The sequence below is a fragment of the Microtus pennsylvanicus genome, chromosome 6 (genome assembly GCF_037038515.1).
Source record: "Microtus pennsylvanicus isolate mMicPen1 chromosome 6, mMicPen1.hap1, whole genome shotgun sequence".
NCBI lineage: Eukaryota > Metazoa > Chordata > Mammalia > Rodentia > Cricetidae > Microtus > Microtus pennsylvanicus.
In genome coordinates, this window is record NC_134584.1 from 9005235 (window position 1) to 9021355 (window position 16121).

General features: G+C 48.0%; 2 protein-coding genes across 6 annotated transcripts in view; one reads left to right on the top strand and one right to left on the bottom strand.

The window, feature by feature from the left end:
* Positions 1-9008, bottom strand: Fastkd3 (FAST kinase domains 3). 3 transcript variants are annotated; one of them, XM_075975730.1, is made up of 7 exons: positions 8798-9008; positions 6098-7558; positions 5838-5923; positions 5118-5292; positions 3957-4026; positions 3157-3271; positions 1-412 (listed from the first exon to the last, which is right to left on the bottom strand). In XM_075975730.1, the coding sequence occupies exons 2-7, from the start codon at positions 7533-7535 to the stop codon at positions 314-316; spliced, it is 1983 nt and encodes a 660-aa protein (XP_075831845.1). In that variant the 5' UTR covers positions 7536-7558; positions 8798-9008; the 3' UTR covers positions 1-313. The 3 variants fall into 3 exon arrangements, 2 of the variants coding, with proteins under 2 accessions (XP_075831845.1, XP_075831846.1); XR_012910864.1 differs by having other exon boundaries at positions 58-412; positions 3957-4140; positions 8798-8921; XM_075975731.1 differs by having other exon boundaries at positions 165-412; positions 6098-7553; positions 8798-8916.
* Mtrr (5-methyltetrahydrofolate-homocysteine methyltransferase reductase) overlaps positions 8987-16121 on the top strand; it is a 22512-nt gene continuing 15377 nt past the window's right edge. Inside the window, exons 1-6 of one of the 3 annotated variants that reach the window (XM_075975727.1) lie at positions 8987-9065; positions 9925-10077; positions 10609-10762; positions 12033-12150; positions 14834-15206; positions 15966-16088. In XM_075975727.1, the coding sequence (XP_075831842.1) occupies positions 9949-10077; positions 10609-10762; positions 12033-12150; positions 14834-15206; positions 15966-16088 (897 nt within the window). In that variant the 5' untranslated portion in view covers positions 8987-9065; positions 9925-9948. Of the gene's footprint in view, positions 9258-9781; positions 9801-9924; positions 10078-10608; positions 10763-12032; positions 12151-14833; positions 15207-15965; positions 16089-16121 lie in introns of those variants that run through there. The other 2 variants (XM_075975728.1, XM_075975729.1) reach the window with 2 other exon arrangements.

The following is a 16121-nucleotide window of genomic DNA, read 5'->3' on the forward strand; positions in this document are numbered from 1 at the left end:
TAGAGAACATCTTTATTAGCAGACAACGCTTAATAATAAGACATACAATTAACATTTGCTCATTACATTGCTTTATTGTATTTGATGATTCTGCTCGATGCAGTCGAGGCATCTACAACATTCGTGTAAGTTGATTTTAAATTTACCACTAGAGCACATATAAATAATAATTTACCACCAATACCTGTATACATGGTATAGAACAGCCACAGACCCTTTTCAGATCCCACGTCCGTAAACACTTTTCCAGGCAGCAGCAAGTCACAGACTCCTCTGTCTCTTACACTCTGAATCCCAAAGTCGGTTTCTTTGGTTACCAATGGACAGGAGAGTTTGAAGGAAACAGCTTGCTTTGTAAATATTCCACCAACTCAAGTCTTGAGGTGAGCAGCTCCAGCTCATGATAGGGGACCTGGAGGGGAGAGCAGCCATTTAAACCTGTCACCCCTGGACCCAGCAATACCACTCTTGGGAATATACCCAAGAGAGGCCTTATCATACAACAAAAGTATATGCTCAACTATGTTCATAGCAGCATTGTTTGCAATAGCCAGAACCTGGAAACAACCTAGATGCCCTTCAACGGAAGAATGGATGAAGAAAGTATGGAATATATACATATTAGAGTATTACTCAGCAGTAAAAAACCAGGACTTCTTGAATTTTGCATACAAATGGATGGAAATAGAAAACACTATCCTGAGTGAGGTAAGCCAGACCCAAAAAGAGGAACATGGGATGTACTCACTCATATTTGGTTTCTAGCCATAAATAAAGGACATTGAGCTTATAATTCATGTTCCTAGAGAAGCTAAGTAAGAAGGTGAATCCAAAGACAAACACATAGGCATCCTCCTGAATATTAACCTTCATCAGGCGATGAAAGGAGACAGAGACAGAGACCCACATTGGAGCACTGGACAGAAATCTCAAGGTCCAAATCAGGAGCAGAAGGAGACGAAGCACGAGCAAGGAACTCAGGACCGCGAGGGGTACACCCACACACTGAGACAATGGGGATGTTCTATCGGGTCACCAAGGCCAGCTGGCCTGGGTCTGAAAAAGCATGGGATAAAACCGGACTCACTGAACATAGCGGACAATGAGGAAGAATGGGAACTCAAGAACAATCGCAGTGGGTTTTTGATCCTACTGCAAGTACTGGCTTTGGGGGAGCCTAGGCAGTTTGGATGCTCACCTTAGGAGACCTGGATAGAGGTCCTTGGGCTTCCCACAGGTCAGGGAACCCTGATTGCTCTTCAAGCTGATGAGGAAGGGGGACTGGATCGGGGGAGAGGGAGGGAAATGGGAGGTGGTGGCGGGGAGGAGGCAGAAATCCTTAATAAATAAATAAATTTAAAAAAAAAAAACCTGTCACCATCCCAGGCAACTCTGCTCTTCCTCTGCCTTGGGTCCTACCCCTCCTCCAGCAGAAGGACCCTGACCCTGGAGTTCCCGGTACCTAGAGGGCAATGCTGGCACAGAGGGGCAGCTGAGCGGAAGCATGGGCGAACTGTGCTCGGAACTGAGGACTGACGGGGAGGGACGAGAAGAGAGCCCGAGCTCAGCGGCCGGAGTCCCACTAGAGCACACAGAGCCAGAGCCAGACCTGGCTGCAGAAACAAAAAGGGCAGAGGAAGAAGGAAAGTGGAGAGGGATGGGGCAGGGGAAGAGGAGAAAAGGATGGGGAAAGAGGGAATAAAGAGGAATGGGATCGGAACCAGAGCTGGGAGCGAGGGCTAGGGAGCAGGCCATGTGTCTGAAGGGCCAGCCTGTGTGCAGACTGGATGAATGGATGGTGCTGAATGCTAAGACAGACGTCTCTAGTTTAGGTTAAAGCACTGAAGAAACTGTTTCTGCATACTGCATGGCTAGCTGTTAGAAAATGAATTTGGGAACAAGCATGGTACCATGGAAAAGCACCAGAAAGCAGGCTAGAAGGGAGTTAATAACTACTAAAGACGATTGGGGACATGCTTGTCCATGTTTACCGCCACAGGGACATGCCTGTCCATGTTTACTGCCACGGGGACATGCCTGTCTGTGTTTACTATAATGGGGACATGCATGCTTGTCCGTGTTTACTGCCATGGGGACATGCTCGTCCATGTTTACTGCCACGGGGACATGCCTGTCTGTGTTTACTGTAATGGGGACATGCCTGTCCGTGTTTACTGTAATGGGGACATGCCTGTCCATGTTTACTGCCATGGGGACATGGCTGTCCGTGTTTACTGTAATGGGGACATGCCTGTCCATGTTTACTATAATGGGGACATGCCTGTCCGTGTTTACTATAATGGGGACATGCCTGTCCGTGTTTACTGTAATGGGGACATGCCTGTCCGTGTTTACTGTAATGGGGACATGCCTGTCCGTGTTTACTGCCATGGGGACATGGCTGTCCGTGTTTACTGTAATGGGGACATGCCTGTCCGTGTTTACTGCCATGGGGACATGCCTGTCCGTGTTTACTGTAATGGGGACATGCCTGTCCATGTTTACTGCGATCCCCCAGCAGACCTTACAAAGTCCCTATTGAGAACATAATGGTAGATGAAGACCCTGGAACCACCTTCCTTGATTTACCCACTAATCAGACAAAACCTGAAGCAAAGCTACTCCAGGAACTTAGCAATTCTAGGCAGAGTTAAGCACTGATAAGGAAATAGACATGTACCACTTTGGAAAACACCAAGTATTGAATATTCTAACTACAATTTGCAAGTCAAGTAATAAGTCTAAGATATAAACTAGACAGAGTGTGGTGGTCTGCCTGAGTGTCCGCCCACTGACTGTTAAAGCAGGTTAAAACAGGCTGGGCCTGTAAGATGCGTGAGCAGACAGTGACAGATGGGGCTCGGGAACTGATCCTAGGCTTGTGGGGACCACTTACATCAACTGACAGAACAGCACCTAAGCTAAACGCGCACAACATGAGCTAGGGGCGTTCAGATGAGGCTGTGCACAGACAACAGGCCGGCTGTCATGGGTGGACCACCCTGGCCACGCCCCTGTCCCCCGCGCTCATCTGGGTGTTCCCAATGGTTTCTGCTCTGCTCATGAGTTGCTGTTTGCTCCATTGAAGTCTTTACAGTTGTGCTGTATCAGCGTACGTAACTAAAAAAGCTAATCGATCGTGGACACTGCTTTTACCTGAACAACCTGGTAGCCGAGCAAGTGCAGGTGCCTCTGTTTAATGGCCTCTTTCCCAAGCAGGTACTTGCTGTCAGAGCAGAACCGCTGTGGGCCGTCAATGCACAGTGCCACCCTGCGAGAGCAAAAGAGCTGTAACTCGTGAACCAGCTAAGGTACTTGTCTTTAGCTGCCAGGGGTTATTTGAACTTGTCTGTTCGTATGTCAATATTATTTTTAAATGAATCATGAGTAGATTGTCCTTTAGTCTGCGGGAAAACATTTAGTGCTATTATTGTCTACCAAATGAAAGGATTTTCCAAAAATGGTAAGTTCAGTATTTTCCCCCTTTTTTGAAAATAAATTCTTTTCCCCCAGCATATCCTGATCAGCTTCCCTCCCCTATTCCTCTCAGCTGCTCCCCTCCCCCCTTTGCCTCCCACTCCCTTTCTGGTTCTCATTAGAGAGGAACAGGCTTCTAACAGATAACAACCAAACATGACAAAATAAAACACAAGATGGAGCAAAACCGACCATATCAAAGTTGGATACAGCAGCCCAACCAAAGGGAAAGAGTCCCAAGGCAGGCAAGAGAGCCAGAGATCCAGTTCTCATGGTTGGGAGTCTCATAAAAATCCTAAGCTAAGCTAAAAGCTGTAATGGATACACAGAGGAGCTGGTGCAGGCCAGTGTGGGCCCTGTGCTTGCTGCTTTGGTCTTGGGAAGCTCAGTGTTTTAATTTCCGGAATTGCTGTTGCCCATCTTGAGAAAAACATCAGTTAGCTAACTTAACTCCAACTTTAAACCGACAGCTTCTTTACCTTTTGTGGACATCCTCATCTACTGTAAATGGCAACACAAATCCATCTTCATCTAATTTAATTTCAACATCTGGCAAAAGAAGAAAGGAAAAATTCCTCGAGTGATACCCTCAACAACATTATCTTCCTGCGTTCCTTGTTCTGGTTTCACTTCTTCAGTATTGCCTTTCTCAGAGGGCCGAGGCTGCAAAGTAATGGCCACAACCGACAGTGAGAACAGTAATTTAGTGGACCCCACAGATAAGGCAAGCCAGCTTTGAAATAAGAAGTCTCAGTTACTCTGAAACAGAGTGGTGTTTCAAGCAATCTACAGCATGCCAAAAACCATGTCCACCCTCTCCTTTCTTGTGTAACAAAGGCCTGAACCCTTCAGCTCAGAGGGAGAACCCTCTAAGTGACGCTGACACCGGCCAGCTGCAGACCTCACCTCCTTACAGGTCTGCTCTCTCCCCATGTACACAAGCGCCCTGAACCCTGACAGGTGCCTCCCAAGTGTGTGCACATCCCTTCCTTCTCTTTCCGACACTACCATCCATTCTGTAAACAGAGCCCCGTAAAACAGACATGAGATACGTCCACAAACTACTGTCTTGTGTGTGATCGTTTTCTTTTCCTCAACAACCTGAAGAACAGCCAGGGCAGAGGGACAGGGACTCCTCCATCAGCCCTGCACCAGAGAACTATGGCAAATGATGATCTATGCCAGTGCCATCTATGTGAGCATCTAAAAAGCCATGTGTGTCTCCTGAGCACCTGAAACGTGGCTAGCATGACAGTGTGATGAGGAACCTGTGTTTAAATAGCTCCGTACACTAAAGGAACGGCACACAACAGATTACAACAGCAGCTACGAACATCACTGACACTATCTTACACAGTCTGTCAGTCTCAGAGGTCTCTGTTCCTTCTCTCGTTTTGCAGATGAGGGATCAAGTAGAAATAGCTTAAGATCCTCTGCCCAGGACATTCTGCTATTATGTGGCTAATGTGTGAAACTCGAACTCAGAGTCTTGGCTCTGCACAACTCTGATAACCCCTCCTCTTCTCCTTGCCTTCGGGTGAGGGAAGGTTCCCTCCTGCATCTCACACTCCTGGCTACTAAGTCCTGTCTACGGCTTAACAAGGACAGGATGCTCTGACCAAGACCCCTGAGCTACTTACCTATGGTGTAACAATAGGGTGTCAACACTTTTGATGCAAAATACAGTCTTGATCCTAAAAGATCAATTAGCCCCATCACCACGGACTTGTAAAGGTGGAGATCCACGGGTGTCTCCAGGGAGCAGCACGGAGTGAGGAACGACTTCACTTGATACTGCGGAAGAAGTTTGGGGCCCTAAAATTCATACATGCAAACACAAGAGAGAAAAATCAAAGGTAAAGAGCAATAGTGAGCTGAAGGCTACTAGGAGAAAAGACGGACACAAAACTACGTCATATACACAGCATGTTTCTAGGACATGGGCACCGGACGGGAAGGCTGCTCCAGCTCTCAGGTTTTACATGAGGAAAGGGCACAGAAGGCTCAGTTTAAAAGCTTCTTTGGATGTCTGGAGATGCTTCAAGGTCATAATCATTCTCAGCTACGGTTTTTGTTTGTGTGTTTTTCGAGACAGGGTTTCTCAGTGCCGGGGAGTCTGTGGTAGTGAACCTCTCTTGTTTGCTGGGGAGTCTGTGGTAGTGAACCTCTCGTGTTTGATGAAATCCAGGGAATTATGCAGTAGGACAGCCATGGGCAAAGACAAGAATACAGAGATGGGTCATTTGCCCACAAGGCCATACCACAGGGCCATGCCCGCTCAAGTCAAAGTTCTGCTGTTTGAGATGAAAATCACAGGACATTAACAACAGGCATCCCGCCAGGCATGTCTGTATCCTCACCTTATAGAAAGCACATTCTAGGACCGATGTCATGAAGAGCTGGGTCAGCTGCGCCAGGCTCACTCTATCCACACACGACTCTTCACCTGAAAAAACCAATTGTTCAACTTGGATTTTGGCATGCACAATGAGGGATTATGATCATAAAACAATTTTCCCTCCTAAGAGACGCACTTTTAAATGACACTGAATCATGAGCCAAGGTAAACGGCACCCGAGTACATCCCAAGTTACAAGGGTTAATTTTCTAACCGCCTCACCTTGCAGCCGTTGAAGGAAAAAGGGGCTGAATATTTTTGGCATAAAGTTGACGGGGTGACATCCAATCAGCGAGCAGGAATGGAGAAGCCTCAGTAGCATTCTTGGTGGAAAACAAGGTAAATGAGCCAAGAGCACATTTTCCAGCTTCCTAAATAAAGCAGGGGCATTTGGCGGCAAATAATTCAGTTTTCCAAACGGCTCGATTAATTCAGAAATCTGACTAGGTGAGAACTTTTCTGACTGGCAAACAAATGCCTCTGCAACAGCATCGAGGATGGGCTCGGAGCGAATCCGCTTTCTACTGCAATACGCCATCACGGCGCTGGTGACGTCGGGGTCCAGGGAGAGGCACAGGGCAGCTATGTGCCGCTCCAGCGCCTCCGTGAAGAACCTGTCACTGTATCCAAAATACACAAACGCCTCCAAGACCTTCCCCAACTCCTCACTGGTAAAGCGAGGAATGTATCTCACCATGTGCTTGCCCAATTTTATAACCAGCGGAACTGCGTGGGTCTGGTCCAGGGCCACTAGGGCGGTAAGCACGTGGCTTATGGATTTAGGACTCAGGAAGGAAACTATCAAAAGGGAAAAGTTGTTTATTGTGTTTAAAAATGTCTGGTGTTTGTCCACTTTTTCAGGACAGGCCTGCAGGATTCTATAAATGGCCACAATATCCTCCGGGGCAAATGTCTCCAAATTTTTACTCTGCAGTTGACAAAGAACTAGTTCCAGTGTCTCACAGCCTGCACCTTGAAGTCTAACCAGGCTTTCCCCGAGAATACACAGAAGGCGGGTTTCCAAAAGGCCTCTTTGGAGACGACTCCGGCATTCTGCCATCAGGGTCAGCATCAGGCTACTTTGAGGATCCACAGGCAACGTAACCAGAGATTGCAGAGCCGTCACCATGGCAGCATCGGTCAGACATGAGGGGTCCCGCCCACACTGAAGGCACAGAGCTCGGAAGATGCTGGTTTCTAGTACTCCTTGCGGCAGCCTTTGCTCATAATCTCTTTCCCCAACCTCGCAAATCCTGTGTAAGGCTGCTGACGCCAAAGTGACGGGCAGAGTGTCCTGCGTACTTAGGAAACTCAGCACTTCATCGGGCGAGGTGAAGCTGTTTAGTCTCTTGCAGAGTGTCTCTTCATCCTCCCGCGAAAGACTTTGATCCGGCTGGTTCCATTCCTGTGCTTGAGAGAACCACGGCTCAGCAACTGGATGAAGGTCATTTCCGTTTTGTGAGTGGAAGTTTTTACAGTAGGAATGATGGAATCTGACCCTGAACAGCCCAGGGTGTAGGGAACAGAACCAAACATGGAGACGATATTTGACTATCTTTTGGACATGATTGGCAGGATGAATTTTCAAAGCAGCCACAGCTCCAGGTATCCAAAAATCAGATATATGACAGAAGTTTCTCCGCAGGGTGACTAACGCCATGCCATCTGATTCACAACTCTGGACTTAGCATAAGAACAACAACAAAAAAATATGGTCAAATATATTGAGAAAGACGATTAACATCAATGTTACAAACTAAGAACTAGCATCCCATGACAAAGACTAAAATACAAGAATCTCGCTAATATATATAATATTGCAAGGCTTCCCTTCCTACAAGCCAGGAAATAGAAAGACGCCCCTCCCCACCCATTCTCCTGGCCCTGACCTCCATATCTCATTGGCTACACCCAACAAATTTCACCATAAGTAGCCAGGCTACCCGCGAAGGACCAGCACACCCTTCTAGGCAGAGTCACAAAGATTTCTTTTTAATGACCTATGCCCTAAATCTAAACTTCCTGTGTCACAGGCGTATTAAGGGTGTACTAAGCATGCCCTTCTCGGGCTGCAGGGCCACACAATGTACTTTCATAAATGTTTCCTTTTCAAGGACCAAGTTCTATGGATAAAAGGGAGTCCACCAACACACGCCTCCCTTGATAGGTAAAGTTGGCTGCTGAAGAAATAGTCCAGAGCCCCGACAATCACATCATCGTGGTTACTTGCCGAGGCTTTCAGACCCACGTGTCTCCTAACAGTCTTCAAGAGATCCTGTCTTTCTGTTTCATCAATGAACTCACTGAGTTCGCTTCATTCTGGCTTATCCCGAAATTCTTCTCAGTGGAGCCCCTTTGGAGCTCGGAGGACCCACAGGTGCACCGTAGCATCCTGGGGCTGACTTCCTGGAGCTTCACCCTCCTAATCCTAAGTGTGGTCGCTGCCCAGGCTCTGCAGTAAGTCCTATCTACGGACCAGCTTACAGGAATTCAGTTTGTTTGATTGACGCTTTTCCAGCTAAGAAATTGCAGCACGGAGGATCTACCGTGCCCAGTTATGCTGTAAGTGAAAGAAAGGGCTGGAATTCAAATTTTACCTCTAAACTTCGAGGCTCACGTGTTGGCAGAAGGAAAAAAAAAAGATAGATAGATGATAGACAGACAGACAGACAGACAGATTGCTTTTGTTGTTGTTTTGTTTTTTAAGAGAGGGGAGGAGCAGCCGGAAAATCAAACTCGGGGTGCGAAACGGGCAAAGGTGGGTCATCGACTGGGGCTGGGGCTCCGCACTTGTTAAAGCAATCATAGAAAAGCAAACGAACAGGGCAACGGCAGAGGAAGGAGCCCAAGGGAGAGCGACTGAAGGACCTGAGCGGCGATCGTGGCGGGAGCGCCGGGGAAACGCTCCCCCACGGTACTTACAGAGCGAATCTGAGCCGCGTCCGGACAGACGCGGAGCTTCGGAGCCCTGGGAACGTCCGCACCCTGACACCGTACCCTACCCGGAGGACATCCCGGGACAAGACAAGCGCGGCGGCACCAACGCACCGCCCACATCCGGCGCTCAGCGATTGGCCCAGGTCCGCCGGCGTTTCCACCGGTGGTGCGTGAGGAGCATGCGCAATCGGCTCCTGGGTGCGCGTGCGCTGTGTCCCCAGGCGGTGTCCCGCGCGGGAGTCAGCGGCTGGAGGTACGCGCGGCCCGGGGATGGCGGGGGAGCCGGGGCTCGCGCCTGCGCGCTGGGGATAGCGTCCTTGGGTCTCCGGGGTCGCTGGAGGCTGACAGGGTGCGGTGGAAGGAGGCTGCTTCGCCAGCCCCGCACGTGTCGCGTTGCGAGTCACGCATGGGTCATGTCAGCTCTGCGACCCAGCGGATGTCACCTGTAAGTTCCTGTGTCCTGGCTCGCAGGCAGATGAGCCCCAAGAGCACACAGCTATGGTGGGCTCCTTTCCTGCCAATTGACAGCCTTTCTGGGTTAGCCGCTAGATAGAATCCCACTCCCCTTTATGTTCTGTAATTTTGTTGTAGGTTATCTCCCAGATGGGGCGTGGCTTAGAAATACCGTCCCCGAGTGCAAATCCGTATACACTAATTGTTGATTTATTTTTAGCGGTGGGAACTCTGATGACGGTCAGTGATTTGATAGGATCCAGCAGGAAAGAGGAGTCTCCCAATTTTAGGGGAACACTGTGCAATTAGGGTTTTTGAAAAGGAAGAAATAAGACCTCTGTAAGTGACACTGTGTTTGAACTTTGCTCGGGCCCTACAGCTTGCCATTCTTAATCATGCAGGTTACGAGCGAGCAGAATTGAGGTTCAGATCACTCCCCTACAAGTATGCACCTCTGAAAGACACTTGCAAGGTCCAAACGTAGCTGGATATCGGGAGTGGATTTCTGAGCACCGCGATTAAGAGTCTCTCTTCTGTATGCTTCCTGTCTTAATTCTCTCAATGCCAAGAAACAAGTGTAAAGATTGCTGTAAAATGAATACCTGCCAGTTACCTGCTCCATTAAGTAGTATGCCCTTCTCCCCTCGGTGGTTTTTCAGTCTCACCCTAGATGACCTGAGGTGATGAGAAGGTTTCTGTTGCTGTACGCCACACAGCGAGGACAGGCGAAGGCCATTGCAGAAGAGATAAGTGAGCAGGCTGTGTCGCATGGGTTTGCTGCAGATCTTCACTGTGTTAGTGAGTCTGGAAAGGTAAGGGCAGCTGTGCCTGCAGATTTTCCTGTGCTTTGTGATGTGAGATGAAGCTCTGTATGCATTCCTCTCCATGTTTTTGTTAAGGGGACTCACCCAGGCCCGCCTTGAACTCACACTGTAGCCAAGGCTAAACTTGAACTTGGTAACATTCTACCAACTAGCTGAGATTAAACCTAGATGTATACATGTCGATGAGGTTGAAAAAAATCTGAAACAGATAGATACTATCTTAAACCTGGATGTAAACATTTGGATTAGCTTAGAAAATGTTAGAAACTGAAACAGATACTTGCTTCCTGTAAACAGTAACAGTGTATGGTCCATTCATTAGCGAAAGTGAACAAAAACAGCAGTGTCCTTTGCACCTGGTCACAGGTCTGGTCACTAGTGTTTATTGCAGTAACTCAGCATGAAGGAAGACAGGAAACTGGGCTGGTTGCTTCTGTTTGCTTTGTTTTGCTTTTGCCGGTGTGTTAAATCACAAGTTCATGCAATCCTGCATCCTGATTTGATCTCCTTGTTTTGTAGTATGATCTGAAAACAGAAACTGCTCCTCTGGTAATGGTCGTATCTACCACAGGAACTGGAGATCCACCCGACACAGCCCTCAAGTTTGTTAAAGAAATAAACGACAAGACGCTACCCACAGACTTTTTTGCTCACCTGCGGTATGGATTATTGGGTAATGAACTGTGCTTTTTTTTAATATTTGCAATTATTGCTTTGATATAGGAATATATCTTTCAAAACCATGAAATATAATTGCATGTGTCTTTTATTTTTACATAAGTATTATATCTATATAAAATTTAGACATGTCAATGATAGTCTAACTTATACTCCAAAGCAATGTTCTGATTCTCCCCCCCCCCCCCCCCCCCGTCCTGGGTGTATCTGGGCATAGAACCTAGGGCCTCACACCCTAGCAGAGCATGTTACCACTCAGCTACACCCCCAGCACTCTGCAGAACCTCTCCAGTAGCCATGGAATATTTTCAGAATATTAGTGTCTAGGCCTCACTGCAAACCTAAGGTAGAATTCTTGAAGGAGCAAACAGTTAGGATATTCAGTTATTTAAGATTAGCAGCAGGTCTCTAAAACCGAGCATGTTCCCTAGGAATGCAACTCCAGAACTGCGGTTTTCAGTACCTACCTAGTACGTTGGAACCAGCTGGAGAGTCTTAATTAATAAAATAATTCCTTTGTATTCACTTAGCCTGCTAGAAGTGACCCTGCGGTTCCGAGGTGAGACTCTGTTCTCTGTAGTTAGTAGCTCTTTGCCAGTGTTCAAATCCATCACATGTTAAGAAAATGGTCTAGAGCTTTGTAAAGCATAATTTAAACAGGTTATAGTAAGGATCAGAAGGGCCAGCAAGTTAAACAGCTTGCCACCAAGCATGACGGCCTGATTTCAAAGCCAGTTGAGCTATTTCTTTAGATTCCTGCATTGTTACATTAATTCATGGAAGCAGAAATGTTGAGTATGTGTATTTCCTTGACCGGGTGCCAGTTTGTTTTGTTGCTATCTGGTGCTTTCATGATGTACAGTAGAACACTGCATGCATGGCATTGCTAAAGAAAATAAGGAAATGTGGCTCTATACATTGTTTCTTCTATATGTGCCAGAGTACAGGATAGCATATAGATACTTTATTTCTCTGTCTGTTACGTTGTTGAGCCTTTGTATGCACTAAAGAAAATAAGGAAATGTGGCTCTATACATTGTTTCTTCTATATGTGCCAGAGTACAGGATAGCATATAGACACTTTATTTCTCTGTCTGTTACGTTGTTGAGCCTTTGTATGCACTAAAGAAAATAAGGAAGTGTGGATCTATACATTGTTTCTTCTATATGTGCCAGAGTACAGGATAGCATATAGACACTTTATTTCTCTGTCTGTTACGTTGTTGAGCCTTTGTATGCACTGAGTGTCTATTTGGGTTCTCTAGGTTTGGGTGACTCGGAATACACATACTTCTGCAACGGAGGGAAAGTAATTGATAAACGACTTCAGGAGCTTGGAGCCCAGCATTTCTACGACACTGGACATGCCGATGACTGTGTAGGGTAAGAACAGTGCGTGTCTGTTTCCAGTACACTTTCACATGGTGGAAGCTGGTGAGCTTATAGATGTTTGGCTCGGGTTAGCACTGACGGTCATCTGAGAGCCTCGTTATATCTCATCGTTTAGCTGGAACCCGGGAAGATCAAATGAGTGGAGCCTGATTAGCCCATGTTGTCACATCCCGCATCCCCGCCTCAACCCTCAGTATCTGTTAATGGAAAGAGGGAAGCATCCGGCAGGTTACATGTGTCTCAGAGTATGGAAGTATTTGTAAGAGCGAGCGTTTTTCTGGCAGCGTTGGTATTGCCTGCACGTCTTTTCTTTGCCCTGCTCACAGGCGCCCTGTTAGCATCTCCTCTAGTGGAAGGAGCCCTCAGGCCGAGCATCACTGACTACGGCATGTCTTGGCTGTCTCTTACCATCTTAATGGAGTGCACTGTTACCCTTTCTTCTTTCTGAAGCTCAGTATTTGAGCCTGTGCACAGCCTTCCAAATCCACCTAACGTGTTTCTGTCCAGGACTTCAGTACTGTTCTTTCTCAGTCTGCTGTTTAACCTTTGACGGTCATTATTGTAGCCAGATGAGAGTACACAGTTTTGGGTTTTGTTTTGTTTTGCTGTTAATTCTGTAAAAACACTGAGTGAATTTCCAGTCAGCGTGTCAGTAAATGAGCTGCTGTAGAAATAATGACGTCATTGATGGCCATCACTTTGCAGTGCTCCTTTGCTGGGTGTGCAGGGACTTCTCACGTTCCCCCTCATCCTGCTCCTTTGCTGGTGTGCAGGGACTTCTCACGTTCCCCCTCATCCTGCTCCTTTGCTGGGTGTGCAGAGACTTCTCACGTTCCCCCTCATCCTGCTCCTTTGCTGGTGTGCAGGGACTTCTCACGTTCCCCCTCATCCTGCTCCTTTGCTGGGTGTGCAGGGACTTCTCACGTTCCCCCTCATCCTGCTCCTTTGCTGGGTGTGCAGGGACTTCTCACGTTCCCCCTCATCCTGTTCCTTTGCTGGGTGTGCAGGGACTTCTCACGTTACCCCTCATCTTGCACGGTGCCCCGGCCTCCCGTGAGTTCCTTCAGCTTCAGTGCTAGGAAGGGTCCTGCCTCATGCACGGTTCCCTCACAGTGACAAAGTTCCGACATTTTCCACATTGCCTGCTCGTCCCGCGGCTTTATTTTGAGCTGTCTTTTTGTGAGCTTGGTTTATCTGTAGGATATAATGTTTGTATCAATCTTTAGGCCCATTTCCTGTAGTACCGCACATAGATCTCTATAACTGTTCGGGGTCGTGTACTTGATCGAGTATTAAAATTCCTGAGTGTGTTCAGTAGTTTGTGCATCTTAAATGCTCAGCCTGACGGCTTTGTGCGTCTGGAGTAAAGGTGTTTGGCTAAAGACTTTCTTGTCTGAAAAGCTGAGACCGCTCTTGCTCTCGTGTGCCTGGGTTGAAACCTTCCATTCCCACTTGACCAGGAGTCTTTGCTCACCCATCTCTCTAACCTGAGATGGATAATTGTGGGATGCACTGTGCAGGTTCAGGCCACGGTCAGAGACTGATGCTCATGGACCAGGACCATGCTTCTTCCCAGCACGCACTGAGTGGGCGCCAGCTCCCTTCACAGTTACTGGTAGCATTGTCTACCTCTTTCTCAGTTGTGAGAGTGACGCTTCACATGTAGCTTACTGTTGAACTTGCTCTTGTGAAGACTCCCCAGGGTAACTGCTGTCTGTAGCACTGTGAACTCAGTGGGCTCACAGTCTGGGAAGATGGTGCTCTGAGGTGAGCCTCCTGATGGCCGGCCACCTATCGCAGTGATGAGGAGTTGATGCTCTGAGGTGAGCCTCCTGATGGCCGGTCGCCTATCACAGTGATGAGGAGTTGATGCTGTCTTTGAGTTGAGATGAAAAGTGATCATTTCATTTCCTTCAGTGTCTGCCTCACACTGTCTTGTCCACACCCTCTCCTTAGCTACCTGTTCATGGCGTGTCAGGAACACTGTGGTCGTGTTGTGCTTTGTTAGTCCTAACTGAACCTCTGCAAGTTAGGAGTGAGTGATTCCACTTTCTGAAAGAAAGAGAGGGAGGGAGGGAGGGAGAAGGAAGGAATTCTTTTCCTGAGATTAACCTCCTGGAAATCTAAAGGGGGAGAGAGAGAAGGAGAAAGAGATCACATTTTAAAGGACACGTTCATAGATTGGAAGATGGGGAGGGAACTTATTTAGTTAGACATTTAGTCTTAATTTAGAATGATTTTTTGTTGATATCTATAGGAAAAAGATCAATAAATTATAGACAAAACGAGGTGGTACCTTCAACTGGTATAATGACCTTTTATAACACAGTGTTGCTAAGCTCGGTTCGTGTTATCAGGTTTGAACACACCTGTAAAATGTCAGCTCCCTGGAATGAAGACAGCCAGCTATGAGGGCCATTAGTTTCCCATTATCTGGGCCAAATAGCTTCATCTCTCAGCTCGTTTGCTTTGTATGCATGTTCAGTTGTACAGTGCTCATCAGTGCAATGCTGTGCTTTTGAAAACCATCGTTTGTGTATTTTTTGAATAGTCTCTTTAGTGCTTTTAGCAGTTGTGTGCAGTACTCTGCCGAGCGGACAGGCCACTTCTTATTTCACTGTTGTGCTCAAGTGCACAGCTTAGGCCTTTGGTTTCTTCCCTGTGTCACATACAGTTTAGAGCTCGTGGTAGAGCCGTGGATTGCCGGACTCTGGGCTGCCCTCACAAATCTCTTTAAGACGCTCGGAGAACAAGAGATGAGCGGTGCGCCCCCACGGCCAGCAGACACCCCCTCGGACACTGCTGTGGGGCCGGAGATGCTGCACGTCCAGTCGCAAGTCGAACATCTAAGATTAGAGGATGCGGACGACAAGGACCCTGGGGTTTGGGGACAGAATGAAGCGAACAGGAGTCAGAGGAGTGCTCTGATCGAAGACTTTGAGTCCTCTCTCGCCCGCTCAGCTCCCCCACTCTCACAGACCTCTCTGAGTATTCCAGCTTTGCCCCCTGAGTATTTGGAGGTGCATCTTCAGGAGTCGCCTGACCAGGTGAGAGATTTACTTCATGATGCCACTTACCGTGCGTTCTTGTTTGTGACATCAGGACAGGGGTCCAAGACTCACGGACCAAGTGCAGCATCTCCAGCTATAACAACAGTTCCACAGCGGCCGTGCCGTTGTGCTGCGCCCGTCTGTAGCTGCTTCTGTGAGGAGTGCTCACCAGAGGCCTGCAGAGAAGACCCTTCCAGCAAAGCTAGGCCCCTCTCTGTCACAAGGGGCTTGATGTTGCAAAAGCCTTATTTCCATCCCTGACGCAGCCTTGCACAGCGCCACTCCCGCTCTGTCCTCGCTTTCAGTGGCTGAGTCCTCGGCCTGCTCGTGTCAGCTCTCAGGAGCTCTGAGTTCGCCTGGTCCTGCAGGACAGAACCTCAGCATCCCTTCCCGCCTATACTCCCCCAGCTTTTGTTGTGGGGCTCCCCGGCTCTCTCTGCTGCACCTCTGCCTTCCGTCTGTCACAGTGCAGAGGTCTCATCACCTCCTGTCTTAGCAGCCTGCGGAAGCTTCTCTAGCACTAAATGTCACTGATGGCGAGAGTCAGACTGTGAGATGCTCTTCGTGGCAGCTGTGTGTGGCTGGAGCTGTGTGTGGCTGGAGGGGTAAAAGTGGGAGACACAGAAGCTGGTCCCAGAGCTCTGCTCGTCTCTGCTTCTTAGTGCTGGGATGACAGACGCATGCCTCCGTGTCTGGACTTCTAATGTGGTCCTGGGGGTTGCATCCCATTATATTTTATCCCGTTTGTTTCTCAAGGAGGAAAGCCGGGCTTCTGTGACTTTGGAGGACCCAGTTTTTCAAGTCCCAATTTCCAAAGCTGTTCAGCTGACTTCAAATGACGCCGTGAAGACCACACTGCTGTTGGAACTGGACATTTCAGTAAGTTGTTAGGGAGTTCATTCTCAACACAGC

Bases quoted from the DNA above. Each gene is read 5' to 3' on its own strand.
- Fastkd3 (XM_075975730.1), bottom strand. From the start codon at position 7,535: ATGGCGTTAGTCACCCTGCGGAGAAACTTCTGTCATATATCTGATTTT. The intron at 4,027-5,117 runs GTAAGTAGCTCA...TTCTTTTGCCAG, and splicing joins ACCCTATTGTTACACCATAG to ATGTTGAAATTAAATTAGAT. The intron at 3,272-3,956 runs GTAAAGAAGCTG...TTGCTCTCGCAG, and splicing joins GATGAGGATGTCCACAAAAG to GGTGGCACTGTGCATTGACG.